The 18,500-nt window shown below is 36.9% G+C and overlaps 1 protein-coding gene across 5 annotated transcripts in view; it reads left to right on the top strand.

Annotated features, from left to right (window-relative positions):
• The window catches only part of rttn (rotatin), a 75,555-nt gene that overhangs the window by 27,402 nt on the left and 29,653 nt on the right, over positions 1 to 18,500 (top strand). For all 5 annotated transcript variants that reach the window (XM_048174018.1, XM_048174016.1, XM_048174015.1 and 2 more), the window contains exons 27-37: positions 1,281 to 1,453; positions 7,355 to 7,574; positions 8,253 to 8,381; positions 8,620 to 8,730; positions 9,893 to 10,051; positions 12,803 to 12,880; positions 13,072 to 13,249; positions 13,529 to 13,626; positions 15,926 to 16,022; positions 16,133 to 16,328; positions 17,567 to 17,654. In XM_048174018.1, the coding sequence (XP_048029975.1) occupies positions 1,281 to 1,453; positions 7,355 to 7,574; positions 8,253 to 8,381; positions 8,620 to 8,730; positions 9,893 to 10,051; positions 12,803 to 12,880; positions 13,072 to 13,249; positions 13,529 to 13,626; positions 15,926 to 16,022; positions 16,133 to 16,328; positions 17,567 to 17,654 (1,527 nt within the window). The remainder of the gene's footprint in view (positions 1 to 1,280; positions 1,454 to 7,354; positions 7,575 to 8,252; positions 8,382 to 8,619; positions 8,731 to 9,892; positions 10,052 to 12,802; positions 12,881 to 13,071; positions 13,250 to 13,528; positions 13,627 to 15,925; positions 16,023 to 16,132; positions 16,329 to 17,566; positions 17,655 to 18,500) is intronic.

Raw genomic sequence — 18,500 nt, 5'->3', positions numbered from 1 at the left:
CATGATTCAGATCGCGTGTCAAACTGTCAGTGGCTGAAATCACGTGACTTTGGCGCTCCGAACAGCAGATTCGACACTGATTAATTTGTGCTCCGATGCTTCATGAAGCAGTATTTGAAATCGGCCATCACTAAATAAGTCGTTATTTTGTTTTTTTTGGCGCTCCAAAAATATTCTTGTCGCTTTATAATATTAATATTGAACCACTGTACTCACATGAACCGATTTAAATATGTTTTTAGTACCTTTATGGATCTTGAGAGAGGAAGTGTCATTGCTCCCTATGGAGGCCTCACTGAGCCATCGGATTTCAACTAAAATATCTTAATTTGTGTTCCAAAGATTAACGAAGGTCTTACAGGTGTAGAACGGCATGAGGGTGAGTAATAAATGACAGAATTTTCATTTTGGGGTGAACTAACCCTTTCATTTTTGAGTGAGCTAACCCTTTAAGTAGCTTTTATAAACATGTCTTAGAAAAAATTAACTGGTGTGCATTTTGAGACAAAACAATGACACTGACATACGTATGTTAAAGCAAGTTGCTTTCAGTTAAAACAGCTCAAACATGCAATTTAGTCTGGGACTTGGCTTACGCCTTGGGATAATGTCTTAGCAACCACTTAAATCACTTAAATATCACCCAGAACACTGCAGCAACTACCTAGCAATGCCTAAGCAACCTTCCCTAACTCCCTAGCAAATGACTAGCAATGCACAAGGAACCTCTCAGACCACCCTAGAAACCGCCTTGCTTCTATACAGACCAAAACACGCAAGCAACCCCAACAACCACACAGAACACCCTAGCGTCTTCCCAACAGTTCCTGAGTAATCACCAAGACCACCAACCAAATCTCCACACACATAACTCTTTTGTGCCTGCCTAACAACCATTCAGAGCACCCTAGCAATCACCTAGTGGCCCTAGCAACTAGCCAGAACACCTTTAAAAATAACACAGAACACTCTTGCACAGCAACCACTCAAACATTATGACAGTGGGTTTAACATGGGGAACTCCACACACATTCCTTCAGAATGCATAAAATCTACTTTTGTCCCTGCTGTGTGAATTTGTAGGTAAATTAAATGCAGGATTAATATTTCTAGTGTTGCTGAATGAGGAATTTGTAATAACAATGCTATTTTTAGTTGTCGTTCCTGTGGCGCATGAGGATGGGATCATTATATTATGTTCAGCTGAATCAGGAGGTATAAGATAGCCATAATTGACAGATCACATTGTTAAGTAGCTGTGTATTTGTGTGTGTGTGTAGGAGTCACACACCCTGCTGAACTTGTTGCTGAGTGCTGAACCACAGACCCACACACAGATCCAGTCACAGGGGGAAGCGGACAAGCTTCAGGCCCACCTTAGTCACCGGCTACAGAGAGAACTTACAGGCCTCTTCAACACTCTGCTGCTTCGAATGACACACACTTCTGACAGGTAACACACACACACACAGCGGTGGATGACACAAACACGGGATAATGACTCACAAACTCAAGGACACTGAATGAGTCATTCTCTCACACACACAAAATGACTCACTTGACTCATTTAACGACAGACTCACACTTACTGACTCATATTCTTTAACACATGGAGTCAACCATCAGACAGCTCTATCTATAGAACATACCCACACACACACACACTGTGGCACCTTAATACTGTCTTGGACCTATTTCCCATTTGAAGACTACAGAAATTAAAGTTCTTCAGTAGGGTTGCAAAGGGGCAGAAAATTTCCAGAAACTTTCCATGGGAAGTTAAGCTGGGGAATTTTGTGAATATTCCAAGTTGGACACTTAACAAGAATTTACAGGAATTAAAGGGGATCAATTGGAAATTTGGGGTATTTTATACTGAAGTTTTTTTACAAACATAAACATTTTGTTTGGTCATAAGCAGACATGCTTACAAACTAATACAAATTTTAAAAACATTTTTAACTGTACCCAGCATAATCATGTAGTTTTGGGGATCTATTGGCTGTTGGTAACTGCTAAAACTGAGGTGAATAGACTTCATACACTTTATGACCTTGGGACCAGTTGGCTAAATGACTAAAGAAGTGAAATTAATTCTGAGATAAAGGTTAGCAGCAAGTTAGCAGCAATCTGAGGCTTTCTTTTTCTTTCTTTTTTTGGTTACAGACTAGTTATACACACTTAACATGACCAGTGAGGTTCAGTCTTTTTTTTGTGTGATTATTTTTTATTGTAGAACTGAACATGGTCAACGTATGAGACAAATTAACTATATACAAAACCAGGATTTGCATAAGAAAAAGAAAATGAATAAATAATAAAATGTAGGTTCATGCCAAATTTGAAAGATTATATTTTTGGCCGCAGTTAGAGCAGTGTGGAGGATCCTACGCTGGTTAACATTCAGATTGAGGTCAGCATCATTATTCAACTGACAATGGGATGTTTAAAGATAACCACATCACATAGCTCTTGAAAAACCTTATCCCAAAATGTACCAATATGTTGGCACTCATAAAACATGTGTATATAGGTCCCCACAGTATGTGAATTACAGAGTGAGCAAAAAGGGGTAGGTAAGCGCTTCATTGTAGTGTATTGTTGATGAGCAAGATATTTGGACATCATTGGAATACTTTCCCAAATCCAGTACCAGTTTAGTTTTGTAATGGGCCAGTTCCTTTCCCATATAGTAGTGATAGGGAGTGTGCCACAGCAGTGCTTGAGTAATCTCTTTTAAATAAATGACACTACTCCTCCTGCCTGAGGAAAAATTCACACAGTCCATCAGAGGATGAGAGTCCAGGTTACAGTTAATTGCGCTTCTCAACCTTAAAGGGATAGTTTACCCAAAAATGAAAATTCTGTCATCATTTACTCACACTCAAGTTGTTCCAAACCTGTATAAATGTCTGTGTTCTGCTGTACACAAAGGAAGGTATCTGGAAGAATGTTTGTAACCAAGCAGATCCCCCGTGGTGGTCAATGGGGCGGCAAGATCTGCTTGGTTACATTCTTCCAGATACCTTCCTTTGTGTAGAGAGAACAAAGGAATTTATACAGGTTTGGAACAACTTGAGGGTAAGTAAATGATGACAGAATTTTCATTTTTGGGTTAACTATCCCTTTAAATACAAAAAATAGGAATGACCAGGAAGATTATAGCACTCTTTCAGATCTTGAAAGGTCCATAAGCTGTGATTATTGAATATATCACCCAGAACATGTACACCTTGATCAGACCATGGCTTGAAAGCAAAGGGTTTGTTACCAGATTGTAAGTAATGATTATGCCAAATCGGGGATTCAGTTGTAAAATTAATAGAACTTCCCATAAAATTGCAGACATCTTGCCAAATTTTAAGAGAATTGCCCACGATCGTACATTTAAGTTCCCTGTTATAGGCTAACCTGCAATTTTGCAAATTTCCAGTTTGTTCCCATAAACTCCTGTTAATCTTTGAAAATTCCCGGAATTTTGCAACCTTATTCTTCAGTATTTCACTTGATTAACTGTTAGGCCTTAATACACTACCAAATTTGGTGTCAGTAAGATTGAAAGAAGTCTTTTAAGCTCAGTAAAAATACAGAAAAAACAGCATCATTACTCCGGTCTACAGTGTCATATGATTCTTCAGAAATCATTCTAGTATGATGATTTGGTGGTCAAGAATTATTTCTTATTAATATTGATGTTGATGTTGATGTTGTGCTCCAATGTGATTGCAATTTAAATTGGATAATTATTGCTGTTATCTCAGATAATTGCAATTGCATTGAATGAGCACAATCAGACGATTAATCAATAATATGACAAAATAATAATAATAAAAAAAACAGCATTTATTTGTAATAGAAAAATATTTTTTGGCACTTTGGATCAATTCAGTGTAATACTTGCTGAATAAAAGCATTAATTTCTTTAAAAAATAAAACTACAGGCCCCAAACTTTAGAACAGTAGTGCATTTAACAGGGTGTCCAAGTTACTGTAGCAAAATGTCTTTCATCTTTATTATGTAGTTACAGAGATTTAGCGGTTACCCACATGCACACCACAGCTCAATGTGCCCAAAACATGTGCGCTAACCCCTAAGCCATGGCCCTAAGAAGTTTATAAAAAAGTTTTATAAAGTAAAAGCATGATATCACTCTTTGATCCTGGTCTTTTTTTTCTATCAAGATGATTGGTTTGCAGACCGCTGTGCATTTTAATTAAATCTTCAAATGTATTCAAGAGCCGTAGCAGCTATTGAGCTTAGCGTGCACCTGTGGTTATTGAGGGTGCGAAAACACTCTGTCACATCTGTTTACTCTCCAAAACACACTCATTGAAACCATTTAGACCGACAAGGCAGATTTGTTATTACAAAAACACTCTTCGTTTTCTTTCTCCTGTACATGCATAAAAAATGTTTTACTATCCTCATTAGGAGATTTCTGCTTCTACCTGCCATCTGGGGGGAAATACAAATCTAATGACGCTTTTGATTTAATTTTGTTATTTATGGAATAACTCTTCTGAAAACTCCTTAAGGATCTGTAAATTGGAAACTCCTACTGTTAGTTGTTGATGTATCAAGGCCCTGTAATGCAAATCTGATCTTCTAAGAGATTTCTCTGCATGCATTTTCATTTTATGGACAGCAGTCTAACAGGTATCGTTTGTTCGGGGTGCTTGTAATGGTCCTTCTATGTTATGATATTCTTCATAATACAAAAAATTTATTTTAAAACAGCATGGACGTGTGTCTTTGCAAAAAGCAAAAAAGTGAACTATAGGTTTAAACATGGATGGAGTGGTCTGATTGCAAGAAGAATAGAAAGCATCAATTATTTTAATAAACTAAAATAAAAATAAATAAATAATACACTTTAATAGATGATTAAAACACAAAGGGCATTTAGGGCAAAAATAAAAATTAAAACACAATCAGGACATTTAAAATCTGCAACTTTTTGGTTACCGGCCCTGATACTACTCGGCTACAACCACTTTAATTATTATCAATCTTGAAAACAGCATTTATTTGAAATAGAAATATTTTGGAACATTATTAATGTCTTTACTGTCACTTTTGATCAATGTAATGCATCTTTGCTAAAAAAAAAATCTTATTGACCCCAAACTTATGAACAGTAGTGTATATAAGGCTTACGGTGGCCCACTAGTGCACAACACAACGAAACACACCCAAACCAGGCCACAACACAATGGAATCGAGCCACAACACACCGGACACAACACAACAGAATCAGCACAGCACACCCAAATTGCCAAAACACAATGGGAAAGTCACAACACACCGGAATCGAGCCACAACACAAAGTAAACAAGCCACAACACACCAGACACAACACAACACAACAGAATCATCTAGCCACAACACAAGGGAACCGAGCCACAACACATCAGAATCGAGCAACAACACACCGGACACATGTCACAACAATTGAATCACAACAACACAACAGAAACAATGCCTATACCTATATATATGCTATTGCAGTTGTTTCGTAATCCTGGTCCTTGGGACCCCCGCTCTGCACATTTTGTATGTCTCCCTTATCTGACACACTTCACAGTTCAGTTCATGGATTTCTCACCTAATGAGCTGATGATTTGAATCAGCTGTGATAAATAAGGAAAATACAAAAATGTACACATATAAAATGTGTAGAGCGGGGGTCCCCAGGACCAGGATTAAGAACCACTGGGCTGTAGCCTTTGCTACTTAACGTGTGAAGCTAGTCTTTAAATAACGCAACGCTTCATCTTTTTTCTCATTCATCAGTTGAATGAGCCAAGGGGTTTAATGCAAGGTCTAATTATCTAACGAAATCCAAATTTTGAACAGTTTTTACCATACCAATGCTTTTTTTATGGACCTTTGAACTCTGCACATATTATTATCAGCCAAGTCATTTCACGGCTCAGTTTCTTGGCCACATAAAGAATGCATTAAAGCTAACATTTGGGCCTCATACTAGAGGTAATAGTCTAACAAAATCCAAATTTCAAACAGCTTTTACTGTACCAATCTTTTTAAATGACACTTTAAATTTGCGTATACCTATAAATGACTTGGCTAATTTCAAAAGCAATAAATTCAGTTGAAGGATGTATTAAAAAGATTGGTGCAGTAAAAAAAAATGTAAAAGTTTAGATTTCATTAGACCATTTCCTGTAATTTGAAGCCCTTATGTTCGCTTTAACACACCCTCTATAGTGACCGAGAAAGGAGTGGAAGTGTTTACGTTGTGTTGTGGCTTGTTTCTGTTGTGTTGTGACTTGATTCCACTGGGTTGTTAACTTATTTGAATTTTCATTGTGTTATGTACTTCTGGGCCACTGTAAGTGCAGTGCTTCCCACACATAGACTTTACTTGGGCGGGCCGCCCAGGTATATTAACCGCCGCCCATTTGGAGACACATTTTTGCTTTTATTATTTTTATATTCTTATACTTTTATATCCGCCCAAGATAATGAAACCATCCGTGATCGATTAACTTAGTCGTTTCGTACCTGCTTGTTCAGTGTGCGTCAGAACTGTTTACTCCCGCTGACATTCCCACATGCGCTGCATTTTGCAAAGTCACAAGGCGGCGCTGTTGCGCGTTCTGCAAGCTCACGCAACGGCGCTTCAGACTGCTTCAAAGTGATTCTCAATCAATGAAAAGCGCAGATTTATGCCAAGCGATAGCTAATGAACTCAAGTTGATAAATTATTACAATGTCTACTTTATGGCCTATATATACAATGTTTTATATGGTTGTAAGAATCTGAAGGATTCTGAAGGATAGTACAGACATTTCAAAATAAGAGTCCCGGTATATTCCGGCTTGTTTATAATTAAAAGTCACACGCTAAGTTTTTTCTTTTTCTTTTGGCCATTATTGGTATTTTGGTTACACAATAAATTGTATTTAATTTGATTTCAGTTTAATTCATATTAAATTATTGTAGTCTCCCCCACAGGAAGAAAAGACTAAGAACATTATCTGACACATATATTATTCATTATATAAATTTTTACTAGTAAAATCTGTGTCCCATTCACTGAGAGAGACACTATATGACAGCAAGGAGAACATAGGAAAAGGAGAACCATTTAAATGCTGTAATTTTGCATAATTTACAATGCATAATATTAGTATGTAATTAAATGTATGTATAGTATGCTATGTAATTAAAATTCATTTCAATAAAAGAAAGGATGATTTTTCACCTGTCTGCCAACGCAAGTATATTTCAAACCTGTGGGAAGCACTGAAGTGCTTCATACTAAAGCAAAGATTACTACTATTATGATCACTCTTTTCCTCACTTTGCATTTATCCTCTGTTTTTAAGGGTGTGTGAGGCTCTGTCTGGACCGTTTGCCTCTGAGCTGTCTCTACGCCTGCTGCAGTGCCTACGTTTGTCCGATGCTCCATGCTTTTACGGCCTGCCATCTCTTGAGCGCACGCTCAGGACCATGGCCCATGTGACCACCCTGCCCGGCTGGAGCACACACACACCCAGCATGGAGCCAAACACACTCTGCCTCAAGTACCTCAGTGGCCTCTTGGAAGTATGCATACACACATGTGCTCAAGTGCCTCGGTAACACACTAGAATATATTTTGCACAGATTATATACACGCTTCCTGCTGCTCTCATCCAGACAGAACACATTAAACGTGCACTCACACGCAGGGTCCAAGATGTTCCCAAACACTTACGCGTAAATCACTTCATACCAACCAGCTGGTATGTTTTTTTTTTTTTTTTTTTTTTTTTTACATCAGTATTGCTCCATAACTAAATTAAACTTCATCTTAACTTAAAGAGTTTCAAATTCTCTCATCATTTACTCACTCACATGCCATCCCCGATGTATATGACTTTCTTTCTTCAGATAAAAAAAACCAACAGATTTTTAGGAAAATAATATCTGAGTAGACATTTATAGACATTGATTCATTCACTGGGGTTGTATGGATTACGTCACAATTGCTATGTGTGTTTTTTTTTTTTTTTTAAGCGTCAACCAAGCAGCACCCATTCACTTGCATTATATGGACTCAGAGATTTGACTTTTGTGTGTGTTTATATGAAGAAAGAATTTTTTTTTTATTGATTTGTCCTACTAGGAGGTGGTTTGGTTGAAAAGTAGCAAATGAAAATATGTAAATGAAACACAAATGACCCCTATTCGTCTCTCAGACAGCTAATTATAATCTTTTTCCTATTTGACTGCTCTTCCCAGGTCATCTCTTCGTTCTATGTAGATTTGGGAGGAAACTCAATGTCCTTCATGGGCAAAGGAGTGACAAAAAATGCAGTTATCTGCCTGCTTCACCTGTCACATGAGATGATGAAGGAAACCAAAAATGAGGTCAGAAATGCCATTGCAATTGACAATGATATTAGTAGCTTTGAAACTGACACTAGGGGGTGCTAACACTTCTTCTAATCAATTTAGTGAACTTGACATTGGTCGATTTATATCGGTTTATCACTAGAAACCTGTTCCATAAAAATACTAAGTTCGATTGCTATACTACCTAATAATTATTAGTTGCATTAGTACAGCAGTTTTACGCTTCATATTTAGTGTTTGTGTGTTGTTTAAGGACTGGATATCCTTGTGGTCTCTGGGGCGTGAGCAAAGTTCTGATGAGCAGAGTGCCGCCCAGCTTGGCTTGGCCTGGCTAATTCCCCTCTGGGTGGACAGAGACCCTGAGGTGAGATCTTCACATGTAAAATAAACATTGGGACATACAGTAGGTACTTAACATGAAGTACTGTTTTGAATTGCTGACGTGAAATACATTTCAAAAGTTTACATCTCCTTTGGTGTGACATGCTAAGTTAATTTAAAACAGTTTTAAACAGTTTTTGCTAATTTTATAATCATTATGATTATAGCTTTTCTTTATAGATGTTAAATGAGAGATTTAAATTACATTTAAATAATTTTTTTACTCCCTACGACCATTTAAAATGAACTAATGGTGAACGGTTAACTGTTATTTTTGTATTATTTTGTATACTTTTTATTTATTTATTAACATTTTGAATTAGGTTTTATATTTTCAGTTTTCATTTTAGTTTTAGTAATTTTATGTGCTTTTGTCATTTAATATTTAAGTTTAGCTTTATTTTATTTTTATTTCAGTTTTAGTTTGTCATTTTAGTACCATAACTTATTTTATTTCAGTTATTTTGCAAGGCAACATTTCTATTTCTATTTTATTTTATGACAGCATTATTTCAATTAAATGTAATACAATTCAGTTTCACTTTTTTTCTTTTTCTTTTTTACTATTTTAGTTTAGTTAACAATAACAACACTGCCATTTAAAGAACCTAATATATTTTCCCTTATACATTTATATAAATTTTAAACCTAAAAATGATTTTGACAAATGTCCATGGACATACGGAGCATTGAATCAGCTACCCACAGATTTTCTTAAAACTTAAAAAAGTTTTTCATAAACTGAGTTGTGTTAAAAGATGTAATTTAAAGTCTGTCTTAAATGGATCACAAGACTGTCCACTAAATACTGATTCACAAAGTTTTCTCAAATGATTAACATTCACTACATTGGCGCTGAATACAATCGTAGACAGTGTAAAATTATTAAATGTACGTGTTCATAATTTTGATTAAAACTTTATTTAGCAATTTGTGTGCATTGGCCTTCTATTTTGGATCGTTTTCCTAAGTACCCGTGCGTGTCCAGGCCTCCCTCAGCTCAGCAGATGCTCAGCACTGAAAATAATGGGCATGACAAACACAAATTTGTGCCAGTGCTACACGCCAAAGAGCCCATGGCAGTTAGCACTGCCAAGCACATGTGCGGGGTCTGAGCATGAGTGTGTGTGTTTGTCTGGCTCTAGGTCCGCTGTGCCAGCCTGGCTGTGGGTGCGGCTCTGAGTTCACTGGAGAGAGGGTGTGTGGCGCTGTCAGCGAGTTGCCAGAACATCTCAGGCGGCTTGTGGGCCACGGTACTCAACATCCTGCTGGAGAGACAGGAGTGCAGTATGGTACGGCGAGAGGTGAGTCCATCCAGCTTCAGCTTGAACACGACACAAAAAACTGAGTGTTTACTCAGACTGAGGGTCTTGGGACCAGCACACTGTCTGTTCACTGACTTTCTGATGCATAATGGGCTCAAAAAATAGAGAGTAATCACCAGTTCAAAACTGACAGGCTAATTTTTCTTTGTGGTACAATTTATTCCAGATAAACCCGCCCTAGGCCACATATAATGAAATTAGTAAAGGCTAATGTAAATCCAGACGGTTGTTATTCCACTTTGCGTCAGGGTCCTGATCACCATGTCAGGGTTTAATTTGCTATAACAAGCAACTGGATGTACATTATCTCGCTTATTACACAGCTACTTGCGACGTAAGTAAATAAGTAGACATGAAATATTGATTTGAGTTGAAATATTTTATTAGCTCATTAAATGCAAAGCTTCCGCAAAGAAAAACCTAGCTAGCAGCTTTGAGCCTAGATGAATGAACAAGTTCAAACAAGATGGATATTTAAGGGATAATGTACAGTCGTGACATATCTTTTCACCAAATAATGACAGGGACATGAAATATTGATTTGAGGAAAAAAACTGTTTTAAAATCTTACCTGTTTATTATTATCTTATAATTAATACTCCAATTAATACAGAAGTCCTCCGGTTTCATTTTACTGTAAATACAGTCACAAAGCAAATTTAAATTCATAAAAAAGTTCAAGAGGTCTTAAATTTGGGGACAGAAAACTAGGAATCACCATATGGCTTAAAGGATTAGTCCACTTTTAAATAAACTTTTCCTGATAATTTACTCAACCTCATGTCATCCAAGATGTCCATGTCTTTCTTTCTTCAGTCGAAAAGAAATTAAAGTTTTTGATGAAAACATTCCAGGATTATTCTCCTTATAGTAGACTTCAATGGGCACCAAACAGTTGAAGGTCAAAATTAGTTTCACTGCATCTTCAAATTGTTCAAAACGATCCCAGACGAGAAATAAGGGTCTTATCTAGTGAAACCATCGCTCATTTTCTGAAAAAAAATTGAAAATTATATAAGTTTTAACCTTAAATGCTCATCTTGAAGTTCCAGCAGTGTAGATGCTGCTAAGCGTAATACTGCCCTCCACAGGCCAAAGTTTGAACTAATTTTTATATACTATTGAACTAGCATATTGCATATAAAAATTAGTTCAAACTTTGGCCTGTGGAGGGCAGTAATACGCTTAGCAGTGTCTACACTGCTGGAATTCTAATAGAGGAGAAGAAGAAGAGAGCTAGTTCAAGATGAGCATTTATGGTTAAAACTTATATAATTTTCAATTTTTTTCAGAAAATGAGCGATGGTTTCACTAGATAAGACCCTTATTTCTCATCTGGGATCGTTTTGAACAATTTGAAGATGCAGTAAAACTAATTTTGACCTTCAACTGTTTGGTGCCCATTGAAGTCTACTATAAGGAGAAAAATCCTGGAATGTTTTCATCAAAAACTTTAATTTCTTTTCAACTGAAGAAAGAAAGACATGGACATCTTGGATGACATGGGGGTGAGTAAATTATCAGGAAAAGTTTATTTAAAAGTGGACTAATCCTTTATTGTTATAATTAAACTTCATAAGGCTATGATTTAATTAAATGTGAGCTCTGCATATTTCAAAATAAAAGTGCGCTGCTGTTGCTCGTTCAACAAACTTTCAACTTTCAGAGCAATTATGCCAAGCGATTGTTTTTGATCTACTGTTGATGAATTATGACAATGACTTTATGGTGTTTTTATCCTACCTGCAAACTCATTGCATTTCGGTGAGGAAAGTTTTGATGGCATTTTCTTATCCTAAAAATGCCTAATAAAGTAGTTTAAATGCGCAGCGCTGCTTTTTTAAGAGGTAACAGGGTTAACCACTATTTTTTAACCGCCATCTGTCAAAGAGTGAATTTGCATTTTCATTCAGCACATCTGCCGTTTTTGTTAAGACCAATGTGAAGATTGACTTATATTTTTACACCATTTACATGCAGTGTTGTGTTAACCACTTTATCGAAGATAATGTTTTTTCCTTTAAAAAATGTAGAATAACAAGGTATCTAGAATATTATATAATCATATTTTAAATGATGTATACAATCGTGTCATTTTATGGTTTAGGATGTTACCACAGACATTGAGCTACGTCCACCCCAAAACATGGTATTCATTTTATTTGTGCATCTCTTAAAAAAAAAACTTTTTAAAAAAAACCCTGCAGATACCTTGTTATTGGGGAATTTCTCCGCTGATCAATCAGAATCAAGCATTTTAGAGAGCCATGTAATAAAGGGTGTTTACTAGCTTTACAAATCAGTCAGATGGCCACTTCCTGTATAAGTGGGTGGTTCTGGGTTAGAATATGCTGCAATGATGATTAGACTTAGTCAGAAAGGCTCCGTAAGTCATGTTTTTTCAGATCTGTGATCTATTTCTGAATGTCTCATTATTAGTACAGATTTTGTACAGAGGTTTATTTATGAACAGGAAGAGGAAAAAAAGAGGTTAAACCCATATATACACTCTGGTACTGCACAGAAAAGAATTTTAGCTATACCTCAGTCATAGTTTAAAAGGAATGTGTTTGCATTTCTCTCTCTTCTTTTTTTTTTTTTTTTTTTTTTTTTTTTTTTAAGAATTTGCTTGCTTTCTGTGATTCCACTGAGAATTCAACCAGCATGCATTTCCATTCATTTACAAGAAGATGGCAGTGTTTCTGACTTTTATGTTTCCCTTCCCCATAGGCAGCGTTTATTTTGCAAAACCTCCTTGTGATGCCAATGCCTGCTAATGCAGAAGAGGCCAAAGAGTGTGCCTGGCAGGTATGTTTACATGAGAATAAACTTTCAGAACTGAATATCAATATCACAGCCGGTCTTAAAAGCTCTGTAGACATAACAAATCTGTCTATGGTGATTTCTGGTTTCCTCAGTATTATTTTTTCCTTTTTTTTTTTTTTTTACATTTCATCTTTTTTTTTTTCTCGTATTCTTCTCTTTCTTGTGTCTCCCAGAGCCCCTGCGTGCATGATGAGGATTCTGGCCTGTGTCTGGTCGGGCTTCCTGCCCTGCAGGCTCTGTTGTACCACTGCCAGTTTTTTGAGAGCGTGGGCCAGATGGTGAAGAGCTGTTACATGGGCAGACATGCCTTCACCCTCAGCCCCCCTCCTCCGCCAGTCAATGTCACCCAGGGTATGGCGTCCACGCGCCCAGAGCACTGCCAGCTATTAGTGGCTGTCTGACTCGGTGGCATCCATATGCTTACACACATTATTAATACTGTTCTGTACTAGAGATCATGGCGGGTGTGCCGCATATTTTAGATGATGGTGTTTATCATTTGCTTGTTATTACAAAATGTTAGTGTTAGTAAGCTGTTAGAGGTAATTATTCCAGTGAATATAATTTAGTAGTAAATATTGCTGTTTTATTTGTAAATTAAGTGGTGTGTGTTTCTTTCTGTACATGTAGAGACAGATCTGAACGATTCTCTGAAGCACTGGAGAGAGATGCTTGCTCCTCTAAACCAAACTCAAGGCTCAGGATCCATGTCCACCTCCAGTACTCTGGTCAGTAAACCATTTAATTTGTGGTTGACCAATTTTTTTTTTTTCTTCTAGTAAACAGGGTGGCAGGAAGGCTGATTTAACGTCTATATTATACACTACTGAGTTTGGGGTCAGTAAGATTTTCGTTTTGAAAGAAATTAACATTTTATTCACAAGGACACATAGATTATCAACAGTGACAGTAAAGACATTCATTAAAAGCAGTACTGTATTAATTTACATTACAGTATAACACAATATATATAAAATTGAATAGAGTTATTATTAGTAAGAGTGTAACTGTTCAGATTACTCACGGTTCGGTTTTTATCACGGTTTTAGCGTCACGGGTTCGGTATGTGCTATGTTCAGGGAAAAAAGGATTACTGTCAAAAAAAAAATAATGAAAATAAGAACAAATAACCAAACTACAAGCAACAGCACAAATAAATACAATGAAGCAGAGATACAATTAAAATAAACAGTGCTTTTAAAGTTATTTAGGTATCTTAACAGTAGTTTTCAGGTACAGAAATTGAATAAAGTAATCAAATGTAAAATAGCATTGCATATAATCTTCACTGTATAAATTAAATAAAGATTAATCATTATTAAAGTTACAAAAGCTATTCAGTCAAGAGCAGTGAGTGATTTCCTTGTCTTTTGTTGTTTGGTTAACATTAAAAACACAGACGTCAGGAATATTAGGCTGCTGTCACTTTAAGACATAATGCACAGATCCAAAATACTGATACTGATACACATACATTAGCTGCGTTCCATTCGACAGGGTCGCTACGCAGTGTTCACTGCTCCCTACTCCCTGAGCACGGTATATCAGTTGAAATGGACTTCGCTGACAATATTCACTCATTTGGAACGCCCTGCAAACATCATCAAAGAAAGTCAATGACGATGTTGCTCAGATTGTGATATAACATAAATAAATAAATGAAATAATTTACTTTTGAATTTAAAATTGACTCTTAACAGATTTGAAGCTGTAACTGTCATGCCATATGAAAATAAATGCTCATTTGGTTAACTATATGTATCTTAATCCATGGTCTGGGTCTCATCTTGTGCGATTTCTTTTCCACGCGCAGCTGCATAAACACTTCTATAAAGTCAAATAAAAAATGATTCTCAGCTGCTTTTACTTTGTCATGCCTATTCATACAATAAAATATGCAAATGTAACACTCATCACCATAACCATTCATACTTTCGTTCGTATAAGAATAACAAAATGTATGAATACACAAAACGTAAATTCCTCCATCGGAGAGCCATTTAAAAACTCTTTAAATGGCTCTGCTCCATCGTAGTTCTGAATGGTGACGCGGTGCGCAATGACAGTTGGGTGATTTTACCTCTCTACTTCCTGTGAAGTGATGTATCGATGTTCCCTCATTCCCTATGCCGTTCGCAGTGCCCTTCGAACTGAACATGTTCGCTCCCTTCGGAATGGAATCTCACTTAAGATGGCGAAATACCCTGTGGAGTCCACTTCGCAGTCCACTTACGGTCGAATGGAACGTACCTCGTGTCTTTCTCTACTGTTTATGCTCACTTAAGACAAAACCTACTATGTTTGCTAGGATAGTCGCCAAGATGTGCATTTTGACATTTTTTTTTTGTGAATTTGTCCGTTCAAGCGTAAGACTTGAAAGAGAACTCAATATTTGTGCACTGCTTGAGATGCGGCTTTCTGTGTGCATGAGTTTTCTTTCGCGTCTTCTTGAACTTGAATGTTTAAATTAGCAAGGCTTAAATGAGTTTAGTTTAATCACAGATAGCAACGTGTGCTGTTCAGGTCTCACCTGCGCTCGCGCTATCAACACCCTGGTGATGACGGCGTAAATGACTGGTCATATTAGAGCATTAGGCACTCCTATTGAACAAAGTTTACAAAGAGTGACTGTTCTGTCCATGTTTTTTCAATCATTGCTGTTGTATCGTTTAGGGTAGCCAGAATGCGTATCCATTGACAGAAACATTAGCCGAACTCTGTCTGTTTTACGCGTTGCTATCTTCAACAAACCATATTATAGATGCGTTGTCAGATTTGAGATGAACCGCGGTGCAAGTGGGTGCTGAACCGTGGTTGGTGAACGGTACAGTTCAGTTTTTTTTTATCGAGAACCGTTACACCCTTAATTATTAGTTTATATAATATCTTAAAGTGGACCATCGATGGACTGTGCTCATAGGTAACCAACCAACATCTCTCTGCTCACCTAGTGTGTACACAGCCCTTAGGTAACATCTCTCTGAGTTGTTTTCAAATTGTTATCATATCTGTTTTTGTGTTCTTCAGCTTCCATCAGTTAGCTCTAGTGGGACTCATTCTCCAGTTCCAACCTCAGGTGTTACTGGAATCCAGGACACTCCAGTCAACAGACTCACTGCTCAGGGTATGACTTTGGTTGGGAAAAAACAAGGAATTTTTGTACAAACTGACAGTTTGGCCTTGGCCAGTATTTAGTGATTTGAGTCTTCCTGCTGTTGTTTTTTTGTGTTGTAGGTCAGAGTGACACGGACAGCTCAGACTCCGCCCTCACTCAAGAATCCCACTCAGGGGGAAGGGCCGAGCCTGTTGCTATAGTAACCCCTCACCTGTTGCTAGCGGTGTGTGGTCTACTGGACAACCTGCTGGTTGTGCTTCCTGAGTTTAGTCTATCTGCCCTCAAGCACAACCAAATACTACAGGGCTTGGCCAGGTTAGAGAGCAATGTGAAGATTTTATTAGTTGAGTCACCTTTATTTATATAGCACTTTGTACAATACAGTTTGTTTAAAGCAGTGATAAATAGGACAATGATTAAAAGCAGATTAAATTATTAAAACTAACTAAGACTAAAACTGACATAAAAATAAATTAAACCTAAGTAGCAATATTAAAAAAGACATTAAAGGGATAGTTCACCCAAAAATGAAAATTTGATGTTTATCTGCTTACCCCCAGCGCATCCAAGATGTAGGTGACTTTGTTTCTTCAGTAGAACACAAATGATGATTTTTAACTCCAACTGTTGCTGTCCATCAGTCAAATAATGTGCGTCAATGGGAACTCTATCAATAAGAGTAAAAAAAAACATGCACAGACAAATCCAAATTAAACCCTGCGGCTCGTGACGACACATTGATGTCCTAAGACACGAAACGATCGGTTTGTGTGAGAAACCGAACAGTATTTATATCATTTTTCCTCTAATAAACCACTATGTCCAACTGCGTTCAGCATTCGCTTAGTGAGATCTGATCGCACTCTGACAATGGAAGTGATGTCTCACACTCATTGAAGTATAAGCGCGAGACATCACTACCATTGCCAGAGCTTCATAAAGTCACCTACATCTTGGATGCGCTGGGGGTAAGCAGATAAACATCAAATTTTCATTTTTGGGTGAACTATCCCTTTAAAATGACAAAATCATATAACGAAATGACTATAATTAAAATTAACATAACTAAAAATATAAAAATAAAAGCTAATTCAAAATGTGAAAGGCAGGCAGGATGTGGCACCATGACAATAAAGCTATACTCAAGTATGAATGTGTGTGAAAAAAAGGTAAGAGTTGTGCTACTTTAGTTTTAATAAAACTAATAAAACTAAAATGGCACACCTCTTACCTCTTTTTCACACACATTCATACTTGAGTATAGCTTTATTGTCATGGTTTGCCTGATAACACTTTAACACAACCACATCCTGCCTGCCTTCTGCCCACTCTTTCTAAATGCCAAATTTGGTTGGTTTGGTTTTGTCTGTTGGCTAACAGAAAGACCCACGTAAAATGTAAAAAAAAAAAAAAAAAAAAAAAAGGGACACAAAATATGCTTTAAGTTAGATTCTGTTTATTTGTTTATATGTATTCATCTATTCTGACAAAAAAAAAAAAAAACCCTGTGAGCTCAGCTGAACTTCTTGTTTGTTTTGTGCTGTTTGTTTCAGTGTGGTGGACGCGGCAACCATATCTCAATGTGTCAGTGAGTTAAGGACACCTCTCCTGCCAGCTGCTATGGAAGATGCTAGGAACCAGGTGCATTATGGGAGTTCTGCTATCATTTTCTACCTCCACTTAAACACCAATCTGTCATAAGGGAATGTGCACCTGCAGAGTGCCACTGAAAGCTTGGCAAATTTCCACAAAATTGGAACACAAACACATTCACAAACTTCTATACATCCTCCACCACATGCATGTTTTTTTTATTTTTTTAAATATTGTTTTATTACAAACATGCTCTCTTTTTTTTTTAGCAGTCTTCAGTAATTTGATAATGTAGTTTTTAGCAGTCTTTAGTAATTTGATAATGTCGTTTTTAGCAGTCTTCAGTAATTTGATAATGTCGTATTGTTTCTTCAGTTTCTTTTTGACTGTGGAAGAAGCCAGTGTCACCACTTTGTGGGCAAAAAAAATCAAGGCACATGTGCGAGCCTACAGAGTAGACGCGGTTGAAAAAATTTACATCACACGCACTGTACAAATACCCCAGTGTAGTGTAAAAACCAAAGTATACTTGGTTGTGCTTAAAGGGATAGTTTACCCAAAAATGAAAGTTACCCCATGATTTAATCACCCTCAATCCATCCAAGGTGTATATGACTATCTTGTAAAATATCCTGGCTGTTCCAAACTATAAAATGGCAGTGAACGGGGGGCCTGATTTTGAAGCCAAAAAAGTGCATCCATCCATTGTAAAAGTACTCCACATGGCTCAGGGGTGTTAATAAAGGCCTTATTCGAAATGATGGGTTTTTGTAAGAAAAATATCCATATTTAAAACTTTAATCTGAAATATATAGCTTCTAGCAGACGACCATATGCATACTGCGCAAGTCAATTTGCGCCACAATAGTAACCCCTGATGCGATGTATGATGCA

Source organism: Megalobrama amblycephala, linkage group LG22 (assembly GCF_018812025.1).
Source record: "Megalobrama amblycephala isolate DHTTF-2021 linkage group LG22, ASM1881202v1, whole genome shotgun sequence".
NCBI classification, from domain to species: Eukaryota; Metazoa; Chordata; class Actinopteri; order Cypriniformes; family Xenocyprididae; genus Megalobrama; species Megalobrama amblycephala.
This window is presented reverse-complemented; position numbering and strand designations above follow the sequence as displayed.